The sequence below is a fragment of the Amblyomma maculatum genome, chromosome 3 (genome assembly GCF_055883805.1).
Source record: "Amblyomma maculatum isolate TAMU_Amacu chromosome 3, ASM5588380v1, whole genome shotgun sequence".
In the NCBI taxonomy this organism is placed as follows: Eukaryota; Metazoa; Arthropoda; class Arachnida; order Ixodida; family Ixodidae; genus Amblyomma; species Amblyomma maculatum.
The window spans coordinates 35221467-35248931 of NC_139346.1; the positions used below are offsets into that span (position 1 = coordinate 35221467).

General features: G+C 45.0%; 1 protein-coding gene across 1 annotated transcript in view; it reads left to right on the forward strand.

Annotated features, from left to right (window-relative positions):
- The window catches only part of SppL (signal peptide peptidase-like protein), a 108875-nt gene extending 82001 nt beyond the window's left edge, over positions 1 to 26874 (forward strand). Inside the window, exons 7-13 of the mRNA XM_084597446.1 lie at positions 3721 to 3827; positions 4823 to 4894; positions 6343 to 6431; positions 8159 to 8204; positions 9575 to 9722; positions 12743 to 12852; positions 22205 to 26874. Coding sequence (XP_084453572.1) covers positions 3721 to 3827; positions 4823 to 4894; positions 6343 to 6431; positions 8159 to 8204; positions 9575 to 9722; positions 12743 to 12852; positions 22205 to 22273 — 641 coding nt within the window. The 3' untranslated portion in view covers positions 22274 to 26874. The remainder of the gene's footprint in view (positions 1 to 3720; positions 3828 to 4822; positions 4895 to 6342; positions 6432 to 8158; positions 8205 to 9574; positions 9723 to 12742; positions 12853 to 22204) is intronic.
- Positions 26875 to 27465: the final 591 nt, after the last annotated feature.

The following is a 27465-nucleotide window of genomic DNA, read 5'->3' on the forward strand; positions in this document are numbered from 1 at the left end:
TGTACACTGGGTGGCACTCGTCTCGCTTAGTCTATGGGTAGTACACATGTAGCACATCTTGCACACACACACACACAGCAGTTGCACACACTGTGTCTTGCACAGGCAATCAGGGAATATTGTAGTTGAGTTGGCAGGTGCTTTGGCAGGTGGCCTTTGCTAATTGGTCAGCGGGGTGTGCGATATCATCAAGACCATGTGGCATGCCTGAGCCAGCAGGTGCCATGGGTGGGGGTTCTACGCAATTGCGGTGTCGTTCACAGTCGCAGCCTCAGCTAAACAGCATAGCCATGCCTAATATTAAAGCAACCCTTGCGGAATAACACCACTTATTAGCACTACCAAGCAGCTATCCTAAGTAACATTACTAGTTAGTCCTACTAATTAGCAGTGAATTAATAACAATAACAATACATAATAATGTCCATGTGGCAGTGCTTTTCCATAAACCCTTCAGTCGTGTTTGCCACAGACAAAATATTATTAAGCTTTCAAAGCACGCCCACTTAAATGACTGCCAAACATTTATTTTTTTCTTTTTTTTTTTTTGCAAAGAATATGATGTCATTCATGGTTTGGCAGGGATGACTAGGACAACACCTTCAGGAAACTGAAAGCATGTTGACGTTAACTTGTAGCTGTTGATCGGCTGCTTCGCCCAGCATCAGCGGAAGCATGTAACATCTTTGGGACTAACAAAGTGTGCTTGAAGAACGAAAAAAGTATGTTAGAAAGAGGCTGTTGTACATTTAACAAAAATGCTTTCTGCAGTAGATATTTCTAGACAGTTTGTGAGCCAGCATGTTTGTAACCGAGAGCCATTTTATGGTCAGACACTCGCAAGCCAACAACTATTTGTGGACTCAATCCCATGGCTGTGTGCATGAGATACAGCTTCCAATTGCGGTTGGCTCTATTTGCTCTATTTGGCTGCTTGTGAGGAGGTTGGTGTGTTTGAAGGCTGGTGAGGAGGAATGGACGGCGACAACCTAGAGCTAAGTACTGGGTGATTCGAATATGGTTTTTAACTATTAGGGCCTTGTCCTGATTTGGTTTTGCATTAGTTTTCCTTGTTGAATGTTCGACTGAAAAGCTGTAATACCCCTGTTACACGGGCGTTTTCAACGGCAGTTCAGTTGGCGGTCAGTTGAACTGAACGGCAGTTAGCGATGTTACACGGCAGCGCCAACTGCAGTTGAAATCTCAACTGCGGTTCAGTTCAACTGAGGTCGGCGGTCCCAGTTGAACCAGTCAACTGACAAGGTGGCTGTCAGCGGACGCGCCGCATCGACCGAGTCGGCGGCATTTCCAACCGCTGTGCGTTCTAAAATCAGATGAAAGGTTGCTGCCTTAGCTAACGCAAGTCCCAGCCTGCAACTTTAAATACTCAAACGAGTGTCAAAACACAAGTGCGCGAAGCGGCACCAAAAGACGACGATTAAGCAGCGAAGCCAGACGCACCTTAAATGGATTGATTTGGCTTTGTGTCGAGTTCATTTGTTCCATACCCGAAAAAGAAAACGCGTGCAAAATGTGCAATTTAATAATATAAAGTGTGCAAATGTTGTACAAAGTAATTTATATATGAAAAATCAAGCGCTTTTTTTTAGTAAGAATTGCTTGCATGTGGAGGATCACGTGATTCAACTGAGGTTCGCGATATGTTCCGTGTAACTACAGTCGACTGCCGTTCAGTACAACGTCAGTTGGAACGCTGAACTGTGATATAACTGAACGGCAGTTGAAATTGCCCGTGTAACACGGGTATAAAGGCCCAGAATCACCTTAATGCCATTTCAGAAGGGGCCTAGACTTTTCAGTTTAAGCTTATACCCCGGTCACACAGTAATTTTCAAAGGCGATTCAGTCGATAGCCTTCGAGATTTTCAATCGCGATTGAAATCTAAGGAGTTGTTCCATTGCTACACGGCAAAACTGAAAGGCTGTTGCAATAGTTCTGGTGTTTGGCGCCAAACTTTTGTGGTGCCGTTGTCGTTGCTTTCGGTTTTGCTGGAAGAACTGAAATCTTTCTACCAAATGCAAAATAAAATATAGTTGTTACCTTTTTTTTTAGTAACTGCAGGCTTTTAGTTGGTATTAAAGGACAACTTTGCTTTTTTTTCCTTTTTGTTTTAACACGTTCATACGGTTGTGCTTTTCGTTGTTTGCTTTTTTCAGCGGTACAGGTTACAGTGGTAGAGAGTACAAATATAGTGCACCTTAAAAAGGAGTGGTGCTATTTTTAAGTTATTGAGCTCAGTAATATTCTACCGCGTAAATTAACGATATAAAATAATAACGCTTTTTCATGTTTTTGTACCGTAAACGCTCTGTGCGCAAGAGTGTGCGTGGCACTCCTCGGGTCAACGCTAGCAACCTTGCGCAACGTTCGAAGGCCTTCGAGATGTCGATAGAGTTCTGAGCTGTTCTTTTGACTATATAGACTATCGACTCAATGGTCATTGGAAACGCCTATGTGGCAGCATTCGAAGGCCTTTGAGTGAATAGACAGTCGATTCGAGGGCCTTCGAAATGTCCGCGTGACAGCGGTATTAGTTTGATGGGGAGTCTTTTGTTTTTTTATTTTTATTTTTACTTGTGGCCATTGACTTTCTTGGTGGTGATCGTATGGGTGGTCGTTTAGTTTTACTTTCCAGAGCAAGAACTTGTGAGTATTTTGGTTTATGTTTTTCCTTCATTTTTCCTTAGTAGCAGTTTAGTAGTTGTACGTAGCTTTGTGAGTAATATTGTTGCTAAAACCCAAGAAATGCACACATTTAGTGACGATTTGTAAACAGTTATTGCAGCCCTCGCATAATTAAATAGGATGTCTTGTCCCCGGCATGCCTTCCCTTACAGGGTTTATACGAGTGTGCAGGTTTCACCATCGAAAGGCTTTATGCCGTGAGCTATGTTGACATCAGAGCAACTTGGTGAATCATGTAAATCTTGGAGTTTGCTTAGTGCTGCTGTAACTGACTTTTAGAACATGGAAAACTTGGCAAATGCAGGTGGGAAACCCACTTTATTTTTTAGTTCTTCCTTTTAACTTCCTGGCTTGCGCAGACTGTCTCTCCAGCTATGGCAGTGGTTGTTTCTTTGCAACTGCTGTTAGGTTTTGTTGGTTTTTTTCTTAAAATGGCAGTAGTCTCTTTAATGTACTTGCACTTACTAAGCTATTACTTTCGTCTCAAGTTTAAAAAAGGAAAAATGGACAAGCCTGTATTCCTCTAAAGTTTCAAGTTACTCTTTGTACGGAAAGAAAACAGAAAGAGCCAAATAACCACCACGATTGCAGTGTCAAGAGCAGCCAGCATCTGTTGTCGCCTTCCAGAATGGTTCGCTAGCATCAGTATGCAATATAGGACGGCTGTTATTTGTATTCCTTTCACGACAGCAACTGGCAGACGTGACAAGGAAGAGGTTGCAATGCACTAAAGCTATTAACAAGCAAATGCGTGAGCAACTTGTGTTCACGTAGCAGTCGAGGGACTTCGTTCAAGCTCTGCTGGCCCCAAGCAGTACGCTTGCTTTGACAGACGTACTGTGGGCACAAATAAAATGGGCAGGGACTTATCAGGGTGCATTTCCATTGTTGTGAGGTGCCTTTCCTTCCTCTTTCCTGCCTCATTATCCTCTATCACCACTGCTGCTGTGTCTGATCTGTGTGTTGCCATTGCCCTCCCCTCTCCTCCTTCCCCCTCTCCCTCTGTGGTGCAGCGATGGGCATGGGGCTGTGCGTGGCATTCATCGCGTTTGTGCGGCTGCCCAGCCTCAAGGTGTCCACCCTGCTCCTCACGGGGCTCCTCATTTACGATGTCTTCTGGGTGAGTGGATGGCTGTACGCGCCAAGCACTGCGTTTCCACATGCCGCTTGTGTGTGTACATTGTTGTGAGTAATAAGACTCACATGATGCGGTTCAGACAAGACTAGTCCACAGATGCAATAAGCATTTTGCAGTTATTCATTCATTCCCCTCTCTAGGCTTACCTATTTGCAATTTATGCGAAAAGAGCGCTGCTGAAGACAGCCTCCAGATTGTCTGCACGTTGTCGAAGGTCGCGCTACAGTCATTGTCAATATGCTGTAAGCCTGAGCTGGAGTAACCTTTTACTTTTATGATAGGGATACTTGTTTGCACTCGTCTTTGACTCACAGCCGAAAGTATAGGACTTGTGTCGTGCGTAAACGCTTGCAGCAGGAACCTGAAAAAAAGCTGCATGGGAAGCATTGCTCTCGTTTAGAACGAGAGTTTTTCAATTGTGACTGCTACCAGAAAGGAGAAGTTTGTTAAAGAACAATATTTTGTTGCCACTGGTTGCTTAACAGTTTGCAGCCCGCAGTCGCAAAGCTAGAAAATCATGCAACATGCAATCTGACTGTGAGTGTTGCTTTTCACTAATGTGATCATTTGTGACTTATTTTTTTTTTTTTTTTTTAGCAGAACAGTCGCACAACATTTGTGACTTGCTTATGTGAACGGGCCTTAATTGTGAGATAGTGCTTGCAGCTGGGCTATGCCGAGAACTGGTTATCACTGGCCACAAAGCAAAATTTGCATGAAAAACACAGGCATGCGTAGTTAACTTTGGGAAAGGGTTTTTGAAATATTTTTTTTTTTGGCAGCACTGATGGTTAGCTTCTTTTTTTTTTTTTGCCTTTCTGACTTTTTTTATTTGCTTGGATATTTTCTCTGGCATGTACAGCAGGGACTGCTTGGATTTTTCTCAAGCGTTTAGACAGTGTAGTTAGGCGGTGTCCACAGCTGCAATGTGCCTACAACTGCATTTCATTCACAGCTGTATCATGCATTGTGTGCAGGTCTTTTTCTCCTCATATATCTTCAATGCCAATGTCATGGTCAAAGTGGCCACGCGGCCAGCAGACAATCCTGTGAGTAACCCCCGTCGGTTTGGTTCTCATTCTGGGGGGAAAGGGCTTCCTTACTCCCCTTACCCTCCTTACCTTCCTTACCCTCTCCAGAACGGGCCCACTTTTTTGCGATCTGTTTCTGTTCTTTCTTTCCCTAAGCTCACTTTGTTGTCTTATTCGCAAGTGACAACAGATACCTTTTTTTCTCTCTCACTGTCTTGAATGTAAAGTTCTGCCATAGAAGTTACTTCTCTGTGATTTCTTATCATATTTGGGTGTAGGTTAAACTTGTGTTAGATGAGATGGCAAAACATACTCTCTACTCTGGCTGTCAAAAGGTGCGATTTATTTTTTCTTCATGTTATAAACACATGCTACTCCCTTGTCATGCAGTATGCTGGTGATAGTAGTGGATGCTAGGAGGCACTCATTATTAAATGCCCAAACAATTACACCATTTGTGAAATTAGTACTTATGTACCTTATCCCACGAGACAAACAACCTGTAAGAATATTCTACGAGCAATCCATGAAATTTTAGAAATTGTCTCTTTCTTTTTCTTTGGATTGCCTGCCATATTGAGACTTGCAGCAGCTTGTTGCATTTGAGCTTTCGGCTCAGTGGTGTGACGCGGGCTAGGGTGGACTGCAATTAAGAATGCGATTTGGGTGGCTGTGCGTATCATTCATGCAGGTCTAAAATAACAGTTGTTTGCTATGCTCTCAAACACGAAAATGGCGCTAAAGGATGCATTTTGTTTTATTTACAGGATGAGCCATATTGAATGAGAGATCTACACCAGGGCAGCCTACTTTTTGTCTCATTTTTGCAGTTTCCAATTTTTCCATAATGAACTCGCCTCCCAAAGGGATTACACTGAAGACAAGAAAGAGTGCATGCTGTGCGAGTAAATACCGGAGGCAAAAGAAATGAGCAGAGGGTTTTTGAAAAGCTAAGCTGCTCAGCTCACAATCAACAGCCTTGATGGTCAGCACTAACGTAGTTCAGCTATACATGCGCATGCTCTTTCTCATGATGATAGGGCTTCCGCCACATCTCATGGGGACTGGACACAGTGTGAGAACAGTACTGTCTCATTCTCAAGCTGAACTGCACACACGGATGGCACATGCTACAGGCAGCAGGAAGACGGAAAGACAGGATAACTAAGGTTTTGTTCGGGGGTGACTGTTGGCCTTGTGCCTTTTCTAGTTTTGTCCTTTGCACCTTATGCTGCTTTTAAGTGCTTGAACAGTGGCAACTGGATGGATGGATGGATGGATGGGGTCTTTGGGTTATTCTTGGGGGGGGATACCGGACACGGGTTATGCCGGCCTTAATTAACGGCGGCACTCTTGGTGTCCGGGGGAAGGGGAGATGGGATGTTGGGAGGGGGAGGGGGGTGGCAACTGGCCCACCTCCAGCAGAGTTGTTTGTGACGGCCCCCGTCGTCCTTCTCTCCTACCAGGTGGGCCTGGTTGCCAAGAAACTCCACCTGGGCAGCATGGTCAGGGAGGCCCCCAAGCTGTCACTGCCAGGAAAGCTGGTTTTTCCAAGGTGCGCACTATTCCTTGTTTATATCTGTGTCAGGAGATGCCTTTATTGACACCAGTCGTATTGGCGTGGTTCTGTTCTGCCACAGTTCTGATTAAAAACATTATGCACTTTATGCTTGATTAGAGAGAGGAGAAAGCCCTATAATGAAAAGCGCAAGATTCTAGTCCACTTTTCAACCACATTGATATTCTGCTCTTATGTTGTGAAGGACTTGTTGCTGCAAATAATCGTTTATTTATCTTTATTGCGAAAGCAATACTACTCTAGGTTTCGAGCCTTTATTGTAGCGCGGCCGGTAGCCACGTCTTACCCACGTGACACTAGAGTGAGAGCTGGGCTACCAACTCAAGCGGTCGGCAGGAGCTGCCAACTTGGGTCTCTCGTTTCACATGGGACAGTTATGTCAGAATCAGCCTGTTAGGACTCTGGCACTCATGTTACCCCTATAGGCCACTAAAGCACGTTCATGCGGCTTGGTTAAAGCGGGCTTTATGCTGAGGAAGAAGAAAACGCTCGGTCACCCGCAGCTAATGCTCTCGCTCAATATTTGGTTCAGCAGTGTTGTACCTGTGTAAGTTTTTACCTCATCGTTGTATGTAATGTTACTATGTGCAGAAACCTCTTTTGTTATGTCCCGGCTCTTTCTTTTCTTGAATGCAAGATCTCTCAGTTTATTTTTTCCCCCTGTTGGCATTGCTGACCTACTGTTTGGCTGCGGAATCTTATGATGTGGGATAAAATCCTAGCCACTGCAGCCTAATTTTAATGCACGCAAAATACAAAAAAAAAAGAAAGAAAGAAAGAAAGGTCTATGCAATGCCTGTGCACCATGAACCTGTGATTTAATGTTGAGCTCTCCTAGTACAGCATCTCCCATGATAGCTTTTAAACCCTGCAATATTGCACCAAACATATTTATTTTGTTTCAGTGCATTTAACCTGCCCGTAATGTTTGACCTTTCCTCTCTTTTGTCTTCTTTGCCAGTTACTAGAGACTAGGTCAGTTCTGCACTGAGCAGGCCTATTTCATAGGCTGAATTTAGGGATGACCAGTGCAAAATCACTGTAATTTATCCTGGAATGTTCACATGTGGTTCCCAGTGAGCTAGGCTTGTTGATGCGATGCCACGTCGTGGGGCTGCAGCCATTTGCCGAAATTATCCTAATTTAATTGCAGCTGTGCTACTTCCCGGACTCCTGAATTGAAAAAAATGCCAGCGTGCGCACAACACCGCTAAGGCTAGTGTGCCTGCTTGCACCAACTATGTTCAAGCCCAAATAGTAGTTTGCAGTACATCCAATGTAGAGTTAAGCATTGCTATTTTTTGATATGGTTGGCAATATCTTGCATTTTGTTTTACCTCTTTTCACGTTTTCATCTGGCCCATTGCCAGGACCTCAAGAAGTAAGAGTGACATGCAACACAGTGGCATGCTCTGATTCCATGTGAGCATAAAAACTAGCATGCCGTCAGCAAACATTATAACCAGAGGGCACAGCAATTTAACGCAAAGCCGGGTCGACGGTTATTTGGAATGCCTAGCATGTCATTTTATTCTGCACCTTAGTTTTTATTCAAACCTTCACCAAGGCTTTGAGAAGAAAAAGGGTTGCGTAGCAGAGCAAGATGCTTTTATGAGTGCAGTATACAACACTGCACATTATGCACGAAACGGGCATCTTTAACATTACTAATCGTCAGTTGATCTTCTGCCTTGTTTCTGCAGCGTGCACAGCAGTGGCCACTTCTCCATGCTGGGACTGGGTGATATTGTAAGTCCCTCCCCTTGTTGTTCGAACAGCTGACGCTCATTAATTTTTGCCTTACTTTTTTTGCATCACATTGGGCTCATGCTGTGACATTTGCATGCCTGGTGCGGGCAAAGGTGTTGTACTGTTAGCTTCAGATGAAGCACAAGCAATATTGCCAAAGCACAGATAGCGAAACAAGATGGCTGTAATTGTAACAAGCAAGCAGTTGATTTGCACTTAAAAGTTGCTGAGATAACTTTTGTAAAGTGTTAGTGTATCACGCTGGTATTTCCTCTCAGGCAGCTAGTAACCACAGTTATTCTGCGTTACATGTTTCGGTTGTGCTGTCTGCATTTCATTTGGTGCTGATGGTGCATGGGGGAAGGGCACTTCTCTGTCAGCAGTGGCGCAGCATTGATGCACAGTATTCTGTCATCTATTTGCTGCATCTGACGGCTTTTTAAAGGGATAGAGACATCACATTATCTATTTTCTTACTTTAGAATTGTGCCTAAGAGATTAGTAAACATGTAGCACTTAGTTAAATTTGTCTGCGTTCAGTGGGTAATTTATAACTGCATTTCTTCCGCAGCACATTTTTGGCTTCAGGTTGCAAAACTAAGGTTCTGAGGTTGTCACAAGTTAGTATGAGGTCACGGGATGCATACAAAAGCCGCAATATATTCACTGCTTTATAGTTTTCACGCAGACTATTACGCTAAGCTGCCCCAGAAGCCAGAATGACAGCGATGAGACAAAGCACTATCATATTGCATTATACTTTTGGGCCTCACGTGATCTCATACTACTCGCTTATATGTCGGCACCTTTGCTTGGCAGCCTGAAACCGAAACTAAAATTGTGTGGTGGAAGAGATGCAATCATAAATTAATAGTGTAGGCAGATTTCACATAGTGATACATGGTAATTAATGTCCTACGCATAAATCTAAAGCATAAATACAGTAAGAAAAATTTGATGTCTATGCTCGCAGAACTGTTCCTGTGCTGCTGACGTGCTTTTTATGGGACCAAGTTTCACTTTAGTTCCTTACTTCCCATTTTTTAAGGTTACTGCAAATCCTTTAAAGCAGTGCCCTGTGTAACAAGGCATGGTGCAAGAGGTTTGCTCTTTGCACTGCTCGGTTCTACACAGCACTGTACTGCGCATCTTGGCTAATGCTTTCTTGTGTGATGTTGTCCAGTTGTACGTCTTCAAGGGACGTTATACTGCTCTGTTTTGATGTTTCTCATGACATGGTCATTTTTATCCTGCACTGTAAGAAGCCCCCGCTGCAGTCACAAGCACGAGGTGGCCACCAAATTGTCAGGCTTCTTTTTCTCACGCTGTGTGACTACCACCCAGCAGTGTGATGGTTCTCTCCTTGACAGGTGATGCCAGGCCTGCTGTTGTGCTTTGTGCTGCGCTACGATGCCTACAAGAAGGCCCAGCTGAGCTCGGCCGAGACGGGCTTGCCGCCACCCAACCATCTCAACAAGATCTCCTACTTCCACTGCTCCCTCATCGGGTACTTCCTCGGTACGTGCACTTTAAAAGCTACAACTCAAACTGTTGCCATGCTCTTCTTTTTCCTTTTAGTCGGATTTTTTTTTTTTTTTTTTTTGAGAAAAGGGCTGTGGTGAGAACAAATGCGCGGTGCTTATCTGTGCAGTGTAAAACGTTTGCCGTAATCTCTTGCATACCTTATTTGCTTTGGTTGCACTAAGTGCGTTCCTTTGATTGAAACTTACTTTATCTCTCAGGGACCTGTGCCGGCAGGTTTTTAGTAGGATGTGCTTGGGCCTTGCTGGCATATCAGTTAGCTAGCACATCAGGTGCCTGTTCATGCCACGCAACATCGGCAGTGGGAGCTGTGAAATGAAGGCTACGAGGCACTAAGGCTACTAGGCACTTTGAGAACAATATATACACAGTCGAGGGACAGAAAATGCATTGCCTTAGCCAGAGAGAGTGCATAGACATTTGTCTTCGGCTTTTATAAAAGGTGACCTGAGCGAACAAAATACTTGCCTGCTTAAAACTACCCAGCCTCCTGCTGAAAGTGAAAGGGGTCGAAGAGACATGAAAGGGGCGTACTAAGTCAAGCTAGGCTGAGAGGGAGAGGATACATTGTTATCTCAGGTTTGAGTCATTGATTTGTGTGGGGTGGGTTCAGGCTGCAGCCCCTCGCAGTGTGATGGCTGCTCAACACATGGGTATTGATCCAAGATGGCTAGTGAGGACATGTCATTTTGGCACGAAAGCAATTAGTACCTGCGTGTACAAAAATATATCCGCCAACAGCAGCATCAGCCTCACAGTCTTGTATGGTAGTTGGCAGGTGACTTGGCCAGGAACTGATTGATTGAAGGTGTAATGGCACGCCAGTGTTCATTTCACTTTCGCTCATAGAAGCGTGCGATTGATCAGTAGCTTGCATGGCACCATGGTCGAGAGTGAAGGAGCTGCCAACTTGCGTGGTTCCTATTAGGAAGGGTGAGATGGGAAATGGACATACAGGGCCCTTGCCCCCCCCATATCTTGTGAACCTTCACCGCCTTGAAAAAATCATGCATGTGCCTCTGGGAGGTGGCATAGAAGTGTCCGCTCTGGCCACAGGGCTATGATAATTCTACAGAGCTTGAAACCTTCACGTGGGACCGGATCCAGCGACAGTTCCTTTCACCGCTCCTAACTCACCGACTGTCATCATATCTGGTATGATGCCAAACTTACAGTGGCGGTTAAATAATAGAGACGGTTCCGTCCTTTTCGCTTACATCCTGGGGCCTGGCCATCGCTTCGTAAAGAGCCATTTCTCCTGCCTACACAGCAACTACGGCGGGCAGGTTCGCTTTGAGGGAATCGATCCGCGTTCGCTGTTCGTAAACATGGCACCCCATATGCATCCTTCATTTTTCGCTGTGCTTTGTGGCTGCAGCTGACTGAGGCGGCACAAGGAACGAGACGACACCTTCTACATGTCAGAAAAAGGTTTCTGGCAACACTTATCGGGTTGACCATGTGCTGCCACAAGCGAAGGTGCTCTGTGGGCTTTGCTACTTAGCAGTCAGAGGCGGCCATTTGGCTGCTGTGGTGGCTGGAGCGATAACTCGCATCGGGAATTGTGTGAGCTGGGTTTATTTCCTTTCTATATCAGCAGAGGGGGAGCAGGCGGTGGCAGTGTCTGGAGTGCAGCCGTATTCCCATTGTCATCGGCTGCGTCCTTGGCACATTTGCAGCCTTTCACAAACTTTCCGCAGACACTCACAATGCTTGAGCTGGGGACGCAGCAACGCAGCATAGGCAGGGAACCGCGTTAGTGCGGTGTACGTGTCAAGCCGCTCATGCCCACGATAGCAGCAGCAACTCCTTGGTTATAGTGTGGTTCGGAGGCCACAACGGCTGCATCAGTGTAGGCATTGTAGACCTTTTTCTTTCGGCACTTACCATTTTGTGCCAAGGACAGAACTTCAAATTCGGCAAAAAGCTTCACTGTGCGCAAGCAAGCAGCAAGTGACACCGGCCGTGCATGTTAAACCATTTAACGGTGAGATAAAAATACTCACGAGCCAAGAATATGCCGTGGCTCTTTTAACAGGGAGTTTTCACAGATATTACAGTCTATTATTCACCAGTTTGCATTGCTGTGCAATTATTAGATTTAGTTCGCATCTAACACACATTTGATACACGTTTACATGACGTACACGCTGGTGATTTGGCACTTTTGCCTATTGGTCGCTGTGTTTCCCATCCTCCTCCTGAGGTGACACTGACGTCGCACTGAAAGAGAACAGTTCCCAAACGGAACTTTCACTGGATCCGGCTCCTGAAAGAAATGTCGATGGCTACAGGACATCTCGTATGATATAAGTCACCTAAAAGGAAATTGCCATTGCACAAAAAGTGATTCAGAAGTGAGCATTAATGTCTCTGTCACTTCTTTACATGGGTGATAACATGATCGCGCAGCATACTGCAGAAAAGTAATGCTCTCGTATATATGCCGCACGACTCTCATTGCATCGTGCAATCTCGTGCTCCCGTCCTGTGTTCCGCGCTGTTATCCTCAGCGCTCGTTGTGTTGTCCTCTAATCTCGTGCTCCCGTCCTGTGTTCCGCGCTGTTATCCTCAAGATGCATAACCAACATGCCCAAGCTGCTATTCTAGCCTCAAGTCTCATTGCACGTCCATCAATTTTTTTCTAATGTGTTAGCATTTGAATGCTTAGTAGAACAAAAACCTTACGGTGGCTGTCTTCTATGAGTGACCAGCCTCTAGTTTTCTGTTGTTTGCTGATGGCTTAGAAGGATGTGCATTACAGGAGTGATGTAGCAATGCCTATGTTCAGTTGTACTGTAAAAGCCAGGTTTATATGTCAGTAACGTGGTCACCATTTCACACAGCGAGAGTAATGTCATGAGTAAGAGGGGCATGGCTTCAAGTGTGACCTGCACACAGACCATATGCGCGTAGCTTTCACAAAGCGTGTATGCCAGGACATGAGTCCCATCTTTGGCATGTGATGTAACTTTGGCATCTCTTCCCTTGTCCAGGCCTTCTGACAGCCACGGTGTCCTCTGAGGTGTTCAAGGCTGCTCAGCCTGCCCTGCTCTACCTGGTTCCTTTCACGTTACTCCCGCTCCTGACCATGGCCTACCTCAAGGTGAGGGGAACAGGCAACACTGGGTTTCTCTTTCATCAGTAGTGGCAGCACTGCCCCGTGTGAAAGCGTAGTAGCATCACAAAGTTCTGGGAGTTAATACGCAGATAAGTAGTATAACTGCCTGCTTATATTAACTGCCTGCTTATATGACAGTGGCAACTTAGCAGGTAAGCCGGAGTTCGAGTGTGCTCTCTTTGAATCAGTTAATTCAGTTTACGTCTTCTATTTCCATGCTGGAATTTTGTGAGCAAAGCCACGGTTAAAGACTAACAATGTTTGCGGGGTATCTGCTGTGGGGCTGTATTTATAATGTTACTGTTACAACTAACATAATTTAGTTAGAAAAGTGCATGTTCTCCTTTTGCTGGGATATAATTATTTCACTATTTGCATCAATCGCTTAAGCTTTAAGTCTTAAACTTCGTTGAGCGGCAGTGATTTTTTTTTTTTTTTGTTTTTTCTTTTCACAGTATTGGCTTTACAAAGTGGTCTGTCGGGACTTAATGACCTCTGTGCAATGCATGATCTAAAACATCCGCATTCATCTTTCACTTGAGGACAGTGCTGCCCAGATGGGCACCAGTCAGATCCACCGGATCCACACATCCTTATCTGTGGATCCAGTATAATCAGGGGCAGCTTTTCTTAGCTGTGAAGCTGCGAGGTGGAGCAGTCACAACTGTGTTCCTCCATGGGATACCACGATACCTAAATAGTTTAATTTTGGTTGAAGAATTTCTTTTGTCCTCTAAATTCTAAAGTAAATTTGATTAAACAATTTTAGACGTATGCCTGCGCTGTCCCAGTTAGTTTGAAGACCCGGATTGCTATGAGGGAATGCCCAATCCTGATTCCGCCACACTGTGAAGTGTTGTCCTTTCGGAGCTGCAAAGCTGCTCTAGCGAGCACCGTGGATGCGTAGTGTATGAAGCGCCCCGGCCTCCACCACTCACAGCGTAATAAACTGGTTCATTCTACGGCTTGTGTACTACCAAAGCATGCTCCTGCAGAGGTGCGAAAATGTACTTCCCTGCTGTGCAGCAGTGGATACCAGTTTTATTGTGTAGGCGCACCATCAAGGCAAGGTAAGCTTAGAAAGTAACAGTGCTATTCCTCTCCGGTCCAGGCAGCTAACAGAGGTGCTAGCATTGAAGCAGTTTCGGCGACATCTGTATGTGTTTCGCGATGCGACCCCACAAAAAGGTTTACGGTTCCCAACACTAGCCTGCGTTATTTTTTTTGTGATGTACCTTAGTTAGAGGTTAGGTTTCTGGCATCTCCGGATGCATTTCACATATAAAAAGCTTACTTTTCTGAGAAAAAGACCAAAATGGGGGGGTCAACGGGTACGCAGTGTAGACCCATCTGCTGGTTCTAAAGTGCATTCAGATGACCGGCAGGTATCGTATACCCCGCAACGGCACCCATCCCTGGCAGGTTTTCAAACATCAAAAAGTGTTATTAATTCATATGCACGTTGGTTTTTCTGCAGAAAATTCTATTTCCACTATTCACCTGGCTTGTTTGCTTTGGTGGTCGTTTTTGCTCACACGAGTGATAGGTAACACAATAACTTCTAAGGCATCCATGCACTGGAATCTTGAACTACAGACTTGTGCGCAGTTCGATTTGCCCCTAGTCACACAGGTCTCGTGAAGGTGCAGAAGACAAAGTACAGCTATTTCTCCCCTTTTGATCCCAACCGGCATTACAGCGTTACATTTTTATTGCAGCAGTGTTACATGTTAGATGCTTATTGCTTTGTCTACCGTATTTTTCATATAAGATACACTTCCGTGTACAACACACTAGTAAAATGTTTTTGTTAAATAAAGCTCATCTTATACATACGAAAATATGATACGTAGAATTGCGTCCTGTGGAAACTAAAAAAAAAAATGTGCAACCGTGATGGCTTGCAGAGGCTACGAGTATGTGTGTGTGTGGGGGGGGAGTGACATCTACATGGCATATGCGGTATTTGCAAGCTCTGTCCAATAAAAGTAAAAGTTAATGTTTCCTCAACAAAATGCCTGAATCCACTGGTTTTTCTTTTCTTTTTTTCTTCTCAGTAAATTTGAAAACCCTGGTAATTTGAATATTTCTCGCATTTCGAATGGTTGCGAATTTATGAAATTGTACTATACAGCAGAATCTCGTTCATACGATTCTCACGGGTATTGACAATAAAAATGTAATGTAATTGGCTCACGGGAAGGGAAAGGCGCAGTATTTGTCACACTTGCTCTGTGGACACCTGAACCACGCCCTAAGGGAAGGGAGGAAGGTGGGAGTGAAAGTGGAAGGAGAGAAAGGGGAGCCGTAGTGGAGGGCTACGGAGTAATTTCGACCACCTGGGGAGCAGTTTCATCACTCAGTCCCGCACATGTGACAAAGCCACGAAGCGCGTCCAAAGCTTTGAGTTCGCTAGTCTCCCCTGTCGGCTGTCATCATCCCCATCGCTCTCCTCTTCAGCACTAACATTGGCTATAATATCTTGAACACTGCATAATTCGCATGTCGCCAGTTGGTTGTTCACTGATACTAATTCTTCCAGAGATGCGTCTGCGTTGAGATCACCCCAATCTGGGATGTCATACTCGATGTCATCATCTTCGTTCTCCATGGCATCGCAAGACGCACAAAAAAAGTCGCATCTTGAAGCAGTTGGCAATTATTCCTAGTTTGACGCGATTCGGTGACATAGCCAGAAAATAGATGGTGTAAAGAAGGTCTACCTTCAAGCTTTCGGCTTTCCTGTCGATTTTTGCCAAGAAATGTCGGAGTGATAAGCTCCTAAAGTTAAGCTCGATGTTTTTTATTATGCCTGCATCAAGGTGTTGCAAGTGACTGGTGCAGTAGGGCAGCAAGAAGATAACTTTTAAATTCTGCATCCGTGATGCGCAGCACAGTTTTCAACAAAAGACAAGAATTTTACGGTTCTCATCACGCATCCGGGCATCCAGGAGGGTGAGAAACTCTCTGAAAAAGGTTTCGGTCATTCGTGCCTTCCTTTTCATTTTGTAAATGACAGGAGGGCGCGGGTTACGGGAGAAGCAGCGTGGCTTCCAAAACTTTTCTCTGACTGTAGGCTTAAAGGTCCACTGAAAGGGGTCACCAAGGAGGATAAACAACGCCATAACACTGCTAGTTATTGAACCACCCATTATTCTCCCGCAAAAATTTTCGATTTAGCTTCTGCAACACTAGAGATATCGGCGATTAAAAATGACCCTTCCAATTTTCCCTCTTAACTCGTACGCCGAAGGGAGCCATAAAAAAATTAAGAATACAAGCAAGTTCAAAGCTCCGCCCAGACATACATCACTTCGACGAACTTCCGGTTGCCGTGCGCTCGCTCGCTGGCGTACTCGCGTCAACCCGTCCTCGCTCGCACACGCCTGAGTTCGCCAGTTCGCGCAGCGACGATTAGTGTAACCGCGAACCCGTGGTTACCCTATGTTACATGGCGGACCAAACCATGGTTACACCACTAACCGCGGTTATCGCAAACCGAGCTTGACGACCTCGGTTTGCGTCGTTAACCGAGGTTATGACGGCGTCTGTTAACGAAAGCTACTCGTCGGCGCCCAAGTGCGCGAAACGTACGAGCGGGTCTGCTTCATAAAGTTATTCATTTGGCCACTGTATCACGTTTAAAGATCGATGTATAGAATATGGTGCCGCCCGACGTCTTCGATTACGTCCGACAGCGCAGCGACTGCGTACTGAAGCCTTGTCTTGCCTGCAGTATCGTTTGAATGACTTGTTGCTGAGCAGAATGTCACAAAATGCGCGGCCTTAGCTATGAAAGTACACGAGTTTGCAACGCTTGCAGCACGGGATGCCGCGAGCAGGCTGAGGTATGTTACACAATTACCGCGGGGGTGGGGCTCGCGAGCGCGGCGAACGACGGCGCCGTGCGTGACCGTCCCTAGTCGTCGCTAGGCCTAAATTGTTTCGCTTCGAAGCCATGGTGGTCGATGCTGTGGAACATGATCAATGCTGTTGTAAATCGTCTACTTATGAAACTGCCTTATAGTGAATCATTTCCTGCCATAGTAAAATAATTATAGGATTAACTCTGCCGACGCATAGCTAGTACGAGCAGATCGGATCAGCCGAAATGCACCAGCGGCAGCTGGCTTGAGCAGAAACTAGCTTGTATCACGGCTATCGCTCTTACCAGCAATTTGCTGCTGGTCAGCGAACCTCACGAGAGCTTCATACTTGATATTCGGCTCAGTATTCGATACGCCAACAAATTTTAGCACGCTTTATTTCGGACATCGGTGCTAACGATCCGCCGTGTCGTTCGTGAACGGTATACGGGAGGAGGGGCCACAGCGGCGGTGTTTACGGCGGTCGAGGAGGTGCTGCTATCGTGCGGTGCTTGACCGTGCTGTTGACGCCTCGTCGGACGACACTCCGGTACTCCTGGAACTACGTTATATAAATAAGATATTTGTAAATGCAGCTTCGTTCTGCCGATCCCTTCTTCACTTTGGTTGTTGTACTTAATGGGCAGTGGCCACCTAACTGATAAGGGCGGCGAGCTGTGTAACAGCCCGCACAGAGTTCGAGCAGCGCACGAGCAGACGACTTTGCAGCTATCGGAAGTGTGTCCGTGACGTCATGGCTGCAGTGGCCGCAGCAAATGGCAGCTTCTAGCAAGCCTTGCCAGTCAACTTACCCGTGATGTCACGGGTCGAGGAAATAGTTCCATGCGACACCGCCAAGCGACATTCTCTCTGCCCGCGAATTTCAAGATGTAGAGGTAATCGGGAAAGTGCGATGCAGTGACCACAGGATCGTGAGGTCCCGAATTAGCCTAAATCTGAAGAAGGAACGCAACAGACTAGTAAGAAAGAAACCCATCAACGTATTAGCGGTGAGGGGGAAGGCAGAAGAGTTCAGGACCTCGCTACAGAATAGGTTTTCAGCTCTAACTGAGGATGGCGACATTACCCTAGAGGCAAGGAACAATAATTTCAGAGATATCATTACTGAGTGCGCGGTAGAAGTAGGCGGCAGGACAGTTAGAGAGGATACCGGTAAGCTGTCTAAGGAGACGAAAGATTTGATTAAGAAACGCCAGAGAATGAAAGCTTCCAATCCAACAGACCGGATCGAATTGGCCGAGATATCAAAGCTAATCAATAAGCGCAAGGTGGCCGATATAAGGAAGTATAACATGGAAAAAATTGAGCATGCTGTAAAGAACGGGGGAAGCCTTAAAGCGGTAAAGAAGAAATTGGGCATAGGCAAAAACCAGATGTATGCGATAAGGGACAAGGCGGGCAACGTCATCACGAATATGGATAAGATAGTCAAAGTAGCCGAGGAGTTCTATACAAATCTCTACAGTAGCCAAAGTAGTCAGGACCGTACTGAGATTGGCGGTAGGGAAAATCATTCAGACGTTCCACCAGTGACGAAGGACGAGGTCAAGAAAGCATTAGAAACTATGAAAAGGGGGAAATCAGCTGGAGAGGATCAGATAACTACGGATTTGCTGAAGGACGGGGGGGATATCGTGTTAGAAAAACTGGCCACCTTGTATACGCAGCGCCTGGTGTCATCGACGGTACCGGAACCATGGAAGAATGCAAAGATTATCCTTATTCATAAGAAAGGGGACTCTAAGGACCTTAAAAATTACAGACCAATCAGCTTGCTGTCTGTTACGTATAAGGTATTTACTAAGGTAATCGCTAATAGAATCAGGACAACCTTAGACTTCAATCAAGCAAAGGATCAAGCAGGGTTTCGGAAACGGTACTCTACTATCGATCATAACCATACCATCAATCAGGTGATAGAAAAATGCTCCGAATATAGCCAGCCCTTATACATAGCATTCATTGATTACGAAAAAGCATTTGACTCAGTTGAAACCTCGGCGGTGATGCAGGCATTGCGAAATCAGGGGGTAGACGAGCCGTACGTGAAAGTGCTGGAAGATATATACAGTGGCTGCACAGCAACCATAGTTCTGCATAAAGAAAGTAACAAAATTCCCATAAAGAAAGGTGTTAGGCAAGGAGACACAATCTCCCCAGTACTATTCACAGCTTGCTTAGAGGAAGTATTCAGAGACTTGGAATGGGAGCAGTTAGGGATAAGGATAGATGGAGAATACCTCAGTAATCTGCGATTTGCTGATGACATTGCCTTGCTAAGCAACTCGGGAGATGAACTACAAATAATGATTGATGACCTAGACAGGAAAAGTAGAAAGGTAGGCTTGAAAATCAATATGCAGAAGACTAAGGTAATGTTCAACAGCCTCGGGAAGGAACAGCAGTTTACATTAGGTAGCAAAGTACTGGAAGTAGTAGGCGAATATGTCTACTTAAGACAGGTAGTAGCCGCAGATCCGGACCATGAAAAGGAAATAACAAGAAGAATAAGATTGGGATGGAGCGCATTTGGCAAGCACTCGCAGATTATGTCTAGCAGCTTACCGGTATCGCTAAAGAGGAAAGTATATAACAGTTGCATCTTACCTGTACTCACCTATGGCGCTGAAACGTGGAGGCTAACCAAGAGAGTTCTACTTAAGTTGAGGACAACCCAGAGGGCTATGGAACGAAAAATGGTAGGAGTAACATTAAGAGACAGAAAGCGTGCAGAGTTACCGACATTCTAGTGGAAATGAAGAAGAAGAAATGGACATGGGCAGGACATGTAGTGCGAAGAGAGGATAACCGATGGTCGCTTAGGGTAACAAACTGGATTCCAAGGGAAGGAAAGCATAGCAGGGGGCGGAAGAAAGTTAGGTGGGCGGATGAGATTAAGAAGTTCGCAGGGGTCAAGTGGATGCAGCTAGCACAGAACCGGGTTAAGTGGAGAAATATGGGAGAGGCCTTCGCCCTGCAGTGGGTATAGTCAGGCTGATGATGATGATGAATAAATCGCTGGCTTTGTTCCAAGGAGTTACACTCTGCGTTAATACTCAAAAGGATGTATTCTACACACTCAACACGTTTGTCAGTGCCTTCTTGGGGGCCGTTTCCGTGGACCTTTAAGCTTTTCAGTCCCATCTGTGTTGGAGCACAACAGTACAGTAACTGTTTCTTTGCTTTTTTTTGCCTCCTTGACATGTCTCGCCTTTCATGCTGAGACTTTTCTCGGGCTCAAGGTTGATGAACAAAATCTGCATTGAAGAAGTCCTTTGGTTGGTACTACCAAATTACCACCAGCAGAGTCGAAAGGCTGTTGGAGACCTCGCCTTCGTTGGCGGACATCGCTTTGCCGGAAATGGGCTTGTATGACAGGCCATGCCGTGTTTTGAAACGATGGAGCCACCCGCACCATGCCTTGAAATTGTCGAGGCCAAAGAGAGCGCAATCTCATTATTTTGAACAACTTGGCTGTCAACGTTCACGCCCGCCGCCCTTACTTTCTTGAACCATGCCAGGAGGGCCTCTTCCATTTTGCCATGCTGCGTGCCCCTTGTCTGTTTCACACCAGTGCTGAAGACTTTGATGTCCTTCCGAATTTCCTCTCACTTGCCGATGATCATGGTCAACATGGAGATGGACAAAGTTTGCATGCCAGGTCTACACTCTTCTTCCGTGGATTTTCGTCTACTTTTGAAAGATGTGGAGTTTTCTTTTAGTAACAACGCTCTCCACTTCCTAGACATAGGGAAACACACAAATGAAACGTGTCACCAAAGCAGGAGAACCGCAAGTACAAACGCAAGCTGCGCACCTCTTCGTCAATGCATAGGCCAGTCGTTGCTTCTTAGCCATGTGATTCTAACGTGTTTACTGTTTCTTGGGATAGATGGTAGAAAGAAGCAGCGATCAATCATCATCACCATGATTATCACGCAGCCTGCAAAGTTGCTCGTAGAGGCCACCACACGGCCGCAATAACTCTAGCACGCACTAAATCTGAGATTTCGCTTTTAGCTGCAGCTACCATTGAAACCCTCTAGGAATCTCGCTGCCTTCTGGCACAAAAATCAAAACCTTGAGAGGTTTCTTTTTTTTAATGTTTTCACGATCATATTATCTCAACCCCTGGGAAAATACAATCATATTGGTCGTACGAGAATGAATGCATCACCTTTATAAGGCGTTAGACGGGAAAGAAAAAGAAATGTATTATGCCGAAAAATGTATTGTCAACGAGGTAATCTGGTACATTGCTCCCTGTGCGGTTGCCTTGCTTTGTCGCTGCTGTAGCAAGACATGCCGAAAGGATGCGCTGTGGTCAGAAACATTTTTCCAAGGCAAAATGTGCAGTTATGTTGGAAATAAGTTGGAAATGCGCTCGAATCATAAATAATACAAAGGTGATATTCTTTCAGAGACAATTACAGCTGTTAAAATAGAAAAATCTAGGGTATGAAGTAAATTGGAATATTATAAAAATTGAGCTTGAATCAAAATATATTTTAACACTTTTTCATATATTACTAAGACCAGATCTTCTGCGAACCATAGCCAGAAAAAGTCAACTCTATTAGCTGCACGAATAGGAAATTTTTGGGTGGTAAAGTAAGTGATTAACAAAAATAATATCTGAATAATTTTGGAAATTGGTACAGATACTAGTTGAAAATAAAAAATGTTTTGCCTCAAAGCACAGCTTTGAGAAGAAACAGGGACATTGCAAAAAGACCGGTTTTCACGCATCATCAGCGTAATTTCTTGTATGTGCAAGGTCTACCAGTGCATAAATAAGAAAGCATTAATAAGGTAGTAATACCTTCTTTACAATTATGTGATAATGATTGCTGTCTGTGATGAAAATGTAATTAAAAATTTAGAAAGTGTAGATTCATTATCATCATCAGCCTAACTATACCCACTGCAGGGCGAAGGCCTCTCCCATATTTCTCCACTTAACCCGATTCTGTGCTAGCTGCATCCACTTGACCCCTGCGAACTTCTTAATCTCATCCGCCCACCTAACTTTCTGCCGCCCCCTGCTACGCTTTCCTTCCCTCAGAATCCAAAGTGTAGATTAAATCCAGTTAATTTTAAATTAAGAAGCGGTGCACAATGACAACCAATTTTTTCCCTCATTTTGTATTTGGCTCCTCAAGTTTCTCAGCTGGTGGTTTTTGCTGTTTCTTGCAGTTTCATGATAAAGATTACATCAGGGATCTGCTGTATAATGCGAGATTCCTGTATTTCATTGCTTAAATGAATGTGCTCTGTTCCATGGTAAAGCTTTTGGAAATATGTCTACATTCCAAGTTGATTCAGGGTTACACCTGTGTTTTTGGAGAGTGTGGTGGCCCAAAGGGTATGGGACGGAAGCAAGGATGTTCTGTTGTTGTAAAGAACATATTGAACAAAGTGGTGATGGTTTGGGGCTCTTCCATTCGCAGGGCGACTTGAGGCGAATGTGGAGTGAGCCATTCATCAGCAGCCCACCTTCCAAGCACCTGGACGTCTGACAGGCATCGCCGCATCTCCTCGCTGCCTCGGCACTCCCATTCTCGCTTGCGTGTGCACGCATTCATGTGTGTGTGTGTGCGTGATTGTGTGCGCGAAGGACATTGACTGACGCACCTGGACAGAGTGTAGACCTCATCGCAGCACCTTTCATCACTCCCCCTCCTCCTCTCATCATCCATGCATGGACAATGACTGCTGCTGCAGGAAAGGCTGGTCAAATGGTGGCTGGCTTGGATTAACCTTCATCATTCCCTCACCCTCCTGACAAGGAGTTATGATGAGGAATCGTGGCTCTACTGCACTCGTCTGTGGCTCGCTCACTTGTAGGCTGGGACTGAAGGAAGGAATCATGTGCAGCAGGGCCTCTGCAGAGTGACCCATTTGATGTCAGTGGCGTGGCCATTTGTTTTTAGAAGCCACCTTTCTGGGGCAGTGGGCAGAAGCCAAAGGCTGGAAAGATGGGTGCCAATTAGGTCTCAAACACGAGTCTGCCAGCATTTTAAAGTTCTAGCACTGTTGCCTTTTTTTTTTCTTTTTTTTTTTCGAGCATTTTTATGTCTATCCTGAAGTATCATACTTGGAGTTTGGAAATCCTTAGCTGGATATAACCTCCAAAGAAGAGATATTGGGCTGTTTTCATGCCAGGATCTGGTTGGAACTTATCTTCCTGTCCTCTTCTCTTGAGTCAGGAAAAGCTAAGTTTTGCGTTTTGCGATAGTAGATTCAGGTTTTTTGCTAATGTCTGTGTGACAGGATACTAAAGGCAGGTATAATGTTTGAAGAGAGTGGACAGAGATGCATGAGGCCTAGGAATTTTAGTTTTGTTTGCCTCATTTTGTTTGTTGCATTGCAGTTGGCCTCACTTGTGTTCTGTGAGCACTACTGCTGCGTTGGTTTATTCTGTGCGAACTCTTTTCTTTTTTTTTTTTTAAATGTTAGAAATTTGGAGTTGTCAGCCTTGCAGTTGTTAGTCTGGTAGGATATCGCTAGAGGTGATGATTAGAGACTGGTAAAATTGTTTCAATGCCCTGGTCAGACCACCACAAAGTTTTTCCGCACCTCAAGGGTCTGCTATGTTCTGGTTTCCCAACTTTATAGTACCTCATTGTGCCGACAATACCTTTGTTGTTCACAGTGGGGTGACAAATGTCTAGCCATGTTCTCTGGCGGAGTGTAGTTTGCAGACCCAGGCTGCATCTGTGTCAACACTCTGTGCAGGGACTGCGACATGGGACTCATACTCAAGCATTACAAGAATCAAAACTTTGAGCGCAAATCTGACCTTGTGCATGCTCTGAATTATCACCTCTAGTTCCTGGCCATCAGGGATCACTGCAGGATGCTTTATTCCCACTCGAGCATAAAAGAAAGAAGAAAAGGAAAGTACAGCTTTTAGTGAACGGCTTCATTCTGTCTCATTCTCTTCCGAAAAACGGGTAACAGTGGCTATGCCCTGACTAGGCTGAGATCTATTACTGTTTCGTGGTGTTCTCTCTGTTTTCATCGAGTGAACAAGAGCAGAGTTGATGCTTTTGGCAGCTCTCTGCAATCGAAGGTTACTATGCAGTGGTTCTGCACTGCAGCTCCCAGTCCTGCATTTGCACATTGTTCCTGCTAGGGCTCCTTGTTTTTATTTCTGCAGCAGAGTGGTGCAAAATGGACTGGATGCCGTGCACGCAACCGCACGTTCCACTTGCATGGAAGTACTACTCCTTGCGGATGCCCGTGCTTACTGCGGCAATATGTCCACCTCACTCTACTTTGGACTTCTGTTTGATGCGGCCGCTCCTTGCAGTAACTCCCTCACTTTTGTATGCTTCAACTTCTTATTTATGGAATCATTTATCATTGATCGCGTCTTCTCATACTTCACTCATTTCAGCTGCGACTGTGCACTCCCTGAAATGCGCGAGGGCTCTTTCACCACCTGTTGCATTTTTTTTTGTTCTGTCATGGTGGCTTGCTTCTCCAGCCGAGCTACTTCATTTCTTGCCACTTTTGTGTTATCGAGTCGCGTCACAGTCGTGCAGGGCTGCTGAATGGCACAGAAGGTCATGCGTCGTCCACTGCCAAGTCTAAATGTGCTTGCAGTGCCTAAGGAGATGCAATTGCCAAATGTGCTCTATTTGTCACTGACCATATTGACATCATGGCATCATTAGGCACAGATGTTTGGTTTGCATCATCTTAAACAGGCTGTGCGACAGTATAGCCTTCTTAATATAACGCCAGTCAAGTAGTTACTAAATTCATGATTATCGCTGCAATCATTGAAACTGTGTTGTGATGCATGCAGTAACTTGAAAAGGGGATGGGAGAAATGCATTTTTCCTCTCTGCAGCATCAGTTATTACGCTGAGTATGGGTTTACATTGTGCCCAATTCTGAAATAGTTGCAGTTGATAGTGTTTTGGTGTGGAGCCTTTGCTGGTGTGGTGTTAAAGCAAACTGTTCTCTCTGGCTGTATCATCACGTGCTGCTTGATTCTTCTGTGAGTAGCAGACCATGATTAACGAAACCTTTCACGAGCCTCAAAGCAACATGAACAGGAGCGCCTAGTTAGCTAGCTAACTAGGAAACTGCAGTTGATTATCGTGCATTTACGGTGCTCCCTTCTGTTTGCTTTAGCTTTCCCCTTGTTTGTGCCTTTACATATACAGCTCCTGGTGCATTGTGATACCACTGTATCCAGGAGAGTGCCACCTACCGCTAAGAGAGGAAGCAGTAGCTGACACCCTGAATATGATGTGCACTTAGGGTGTGACAAAACATACCATTTTTGTACATTGTAGGAAATCGCAGTTGTTCACCAAAATCAGTGACTGTTCTCGGGTGTGTTGTTTTTCCTCCACCTCTGTACCAGCTACAACGACCTGTCTTCTCAGCATTGCTTTTCCATGCACAATGCCTAGAAAGTTAGCTACTGCAACCTTTTCCTATTTTTATTCGTGGATACTAGAACTCTTGGAAGCTTCAGTAGGTGTTTTCGACCATGTAAAGTTTCTATGATAAGTTGGCTTGTGGTTATGCGCACAAATGCATGCACACGAACACACCTCCACCATTTGCACATAGGACAAAGCTCAGCATGTACAGCGCACATTGCTTTTCCTGGTGGAGACGCTGCATGATGCTATTGCATGTCACAGTGCCAGACACTTCTAAACTCTTTATGGAGCAACGAAAGACTACCCACTTTGGTGGTTCATTTTTCTGCATATGTCATTTCTTGATCACGCCAGAGACGACTAAATGACACTGCTGGTCTTTCCAGTTTGTTGAATGCATTGCAGAAATACTCTCCAGTTTCTTCTGTATTTGTTGTACTAGTTGCGACCTTTGAGCACCAGCTTTGCTGGAGCCTGCTAATTTCACCTGTCGTTGTAGCAAGACGCACATTTTTTGTTGCTGAAAGAAATGATGCAGCATGTGAGCCCAAGATAGAAGCACTTAGAGTTGCTTACAGCACTTGAACTGAACGAGATAACATTGAAATTGGCTCAGCTCTTGCAAGAGAGTCGGAAAGAACTAGTTGGCACGGTCGCCGTGTCGAAAAGGTCGTGGCTTATGGCCAGATACAGCTGACAAAATCAGATGGTGTACTGCTGAAGCCTTGCAGCAACTTCGTGCATCCTTCGTTCCTTCCTCATCGCGCAGTTGTAGCAAATTTTTACGCACAGTCCATCCCATTTCTCTCAACACGCACATGTTTTTATTTTTACCTGCCAGGCGTGGGGGAGCAAAAAAGTTGCAGAATAACAGCCGGAAGCCTCGTGTCCTCCTCTTCAGTCACAATTGCCCGCATTGCTAGTCTCTCGGAGACTAGCACTCGCACTGTAGGCATTGATAGGCCCTGCGCTTCTTATGCCGCCAGCACTTGCAGATTGCAGAGGAGGCGTCTGTGTGGCAGCTTCGTGGTCTTTCAGTCGGTCTGTCATCGCCATTGTCTAAAGCATTTCCTCCTCCCAGTCTTCCCAGGGCCTCTTAGGAGTGCGCCAGCATCTGGTGGCTTTCCAGACGTCAGTTTTCGTAGGTCGTTGATTATTTATTGCATTCCTGTACACAATCGAGAATCGGCTGCTCTACGCGTGATATGCGACAGTGAGGCCTCCCCTCTCCCTTTTCTCTCCTTTGAGAGTTGATCGTTTCATATTAGATTATATATTATATATATATAAATATATACATACAAAAATGTATATAGATATATTGAAATGTGAATTTGCGGCTTCCAGTTGGACGCAGTTGTGGCGACGCGTCACTGCAGCATCATCGTTGTACTTTTGAGATTAGCGCTTGGCAAATTGTAGAGAGAGCTGCAGTGGCAGAAGGGTTTTATATCACTTGCTGTGTTTTGTGGCTTGTTCGGTATCATAACTACTGTTGTGAGAGAGCTAAGTGAACTGAAAGTGTGAAAAGCATGTGTCATGACTTGAAAGTGTGAACCGTTAGGTGTGGGCTCTAGTGTGGCCACTCTTGGCACACACCTCACTGTCTGCTCTTTAAAGGCCAAGCACAAAGTGTGTGAGATGGATGAATGGCTGTTGTTTTAGACTTTTTTGTCTGTCTGGTTTTTTAATAAAGCCTTACAAAGGATAAAGTTTCTGACCTGTTTTGCAGTCCTGGATGACTCTGCCCCGCATTTGATACATTAGGAAGTACATGTGCTGTGAACTGTAGTACTGTTTATACATGTAATTGATTTCTGAAGTGTGCCTATTTGGAATGAATAGACACTTTTTGTTATCTTTGTAGAAGAGCCCTTCATGACCTACATGCCTTGAAGGACATCACTGGACGTTCTAATCCTGTGATGTTAAAGGGCCACATGTTCTGGCAAACATACTAAGCTTATCATTGTTAATATAAATAACAGCTTGCCAATATAAAGTTTCTGGGGAGAATCTTCAGTACGCCCCTTTCAAGCACATCTTGTGTTCTGCTAGCAAAAAATAGCTGAATGCTGTGCGTGTATATTTGGAACCCTTATCTCACAAAAACAGCATAAGTGGCTCAGAAACGAAATTTATGCATGTCGGGCATGGCCATAATCACAGTGTTCATTCTTTCTCATTTCATTCTAAAATACATTTATGCTCATACCATTTTCCTTTCCCAATAAGGCTATTTTCTGCAATGAGGTCTTGGCTACGGTAATCTTTAATAAAAGGTTCCACTGTGTCAGAGAAAG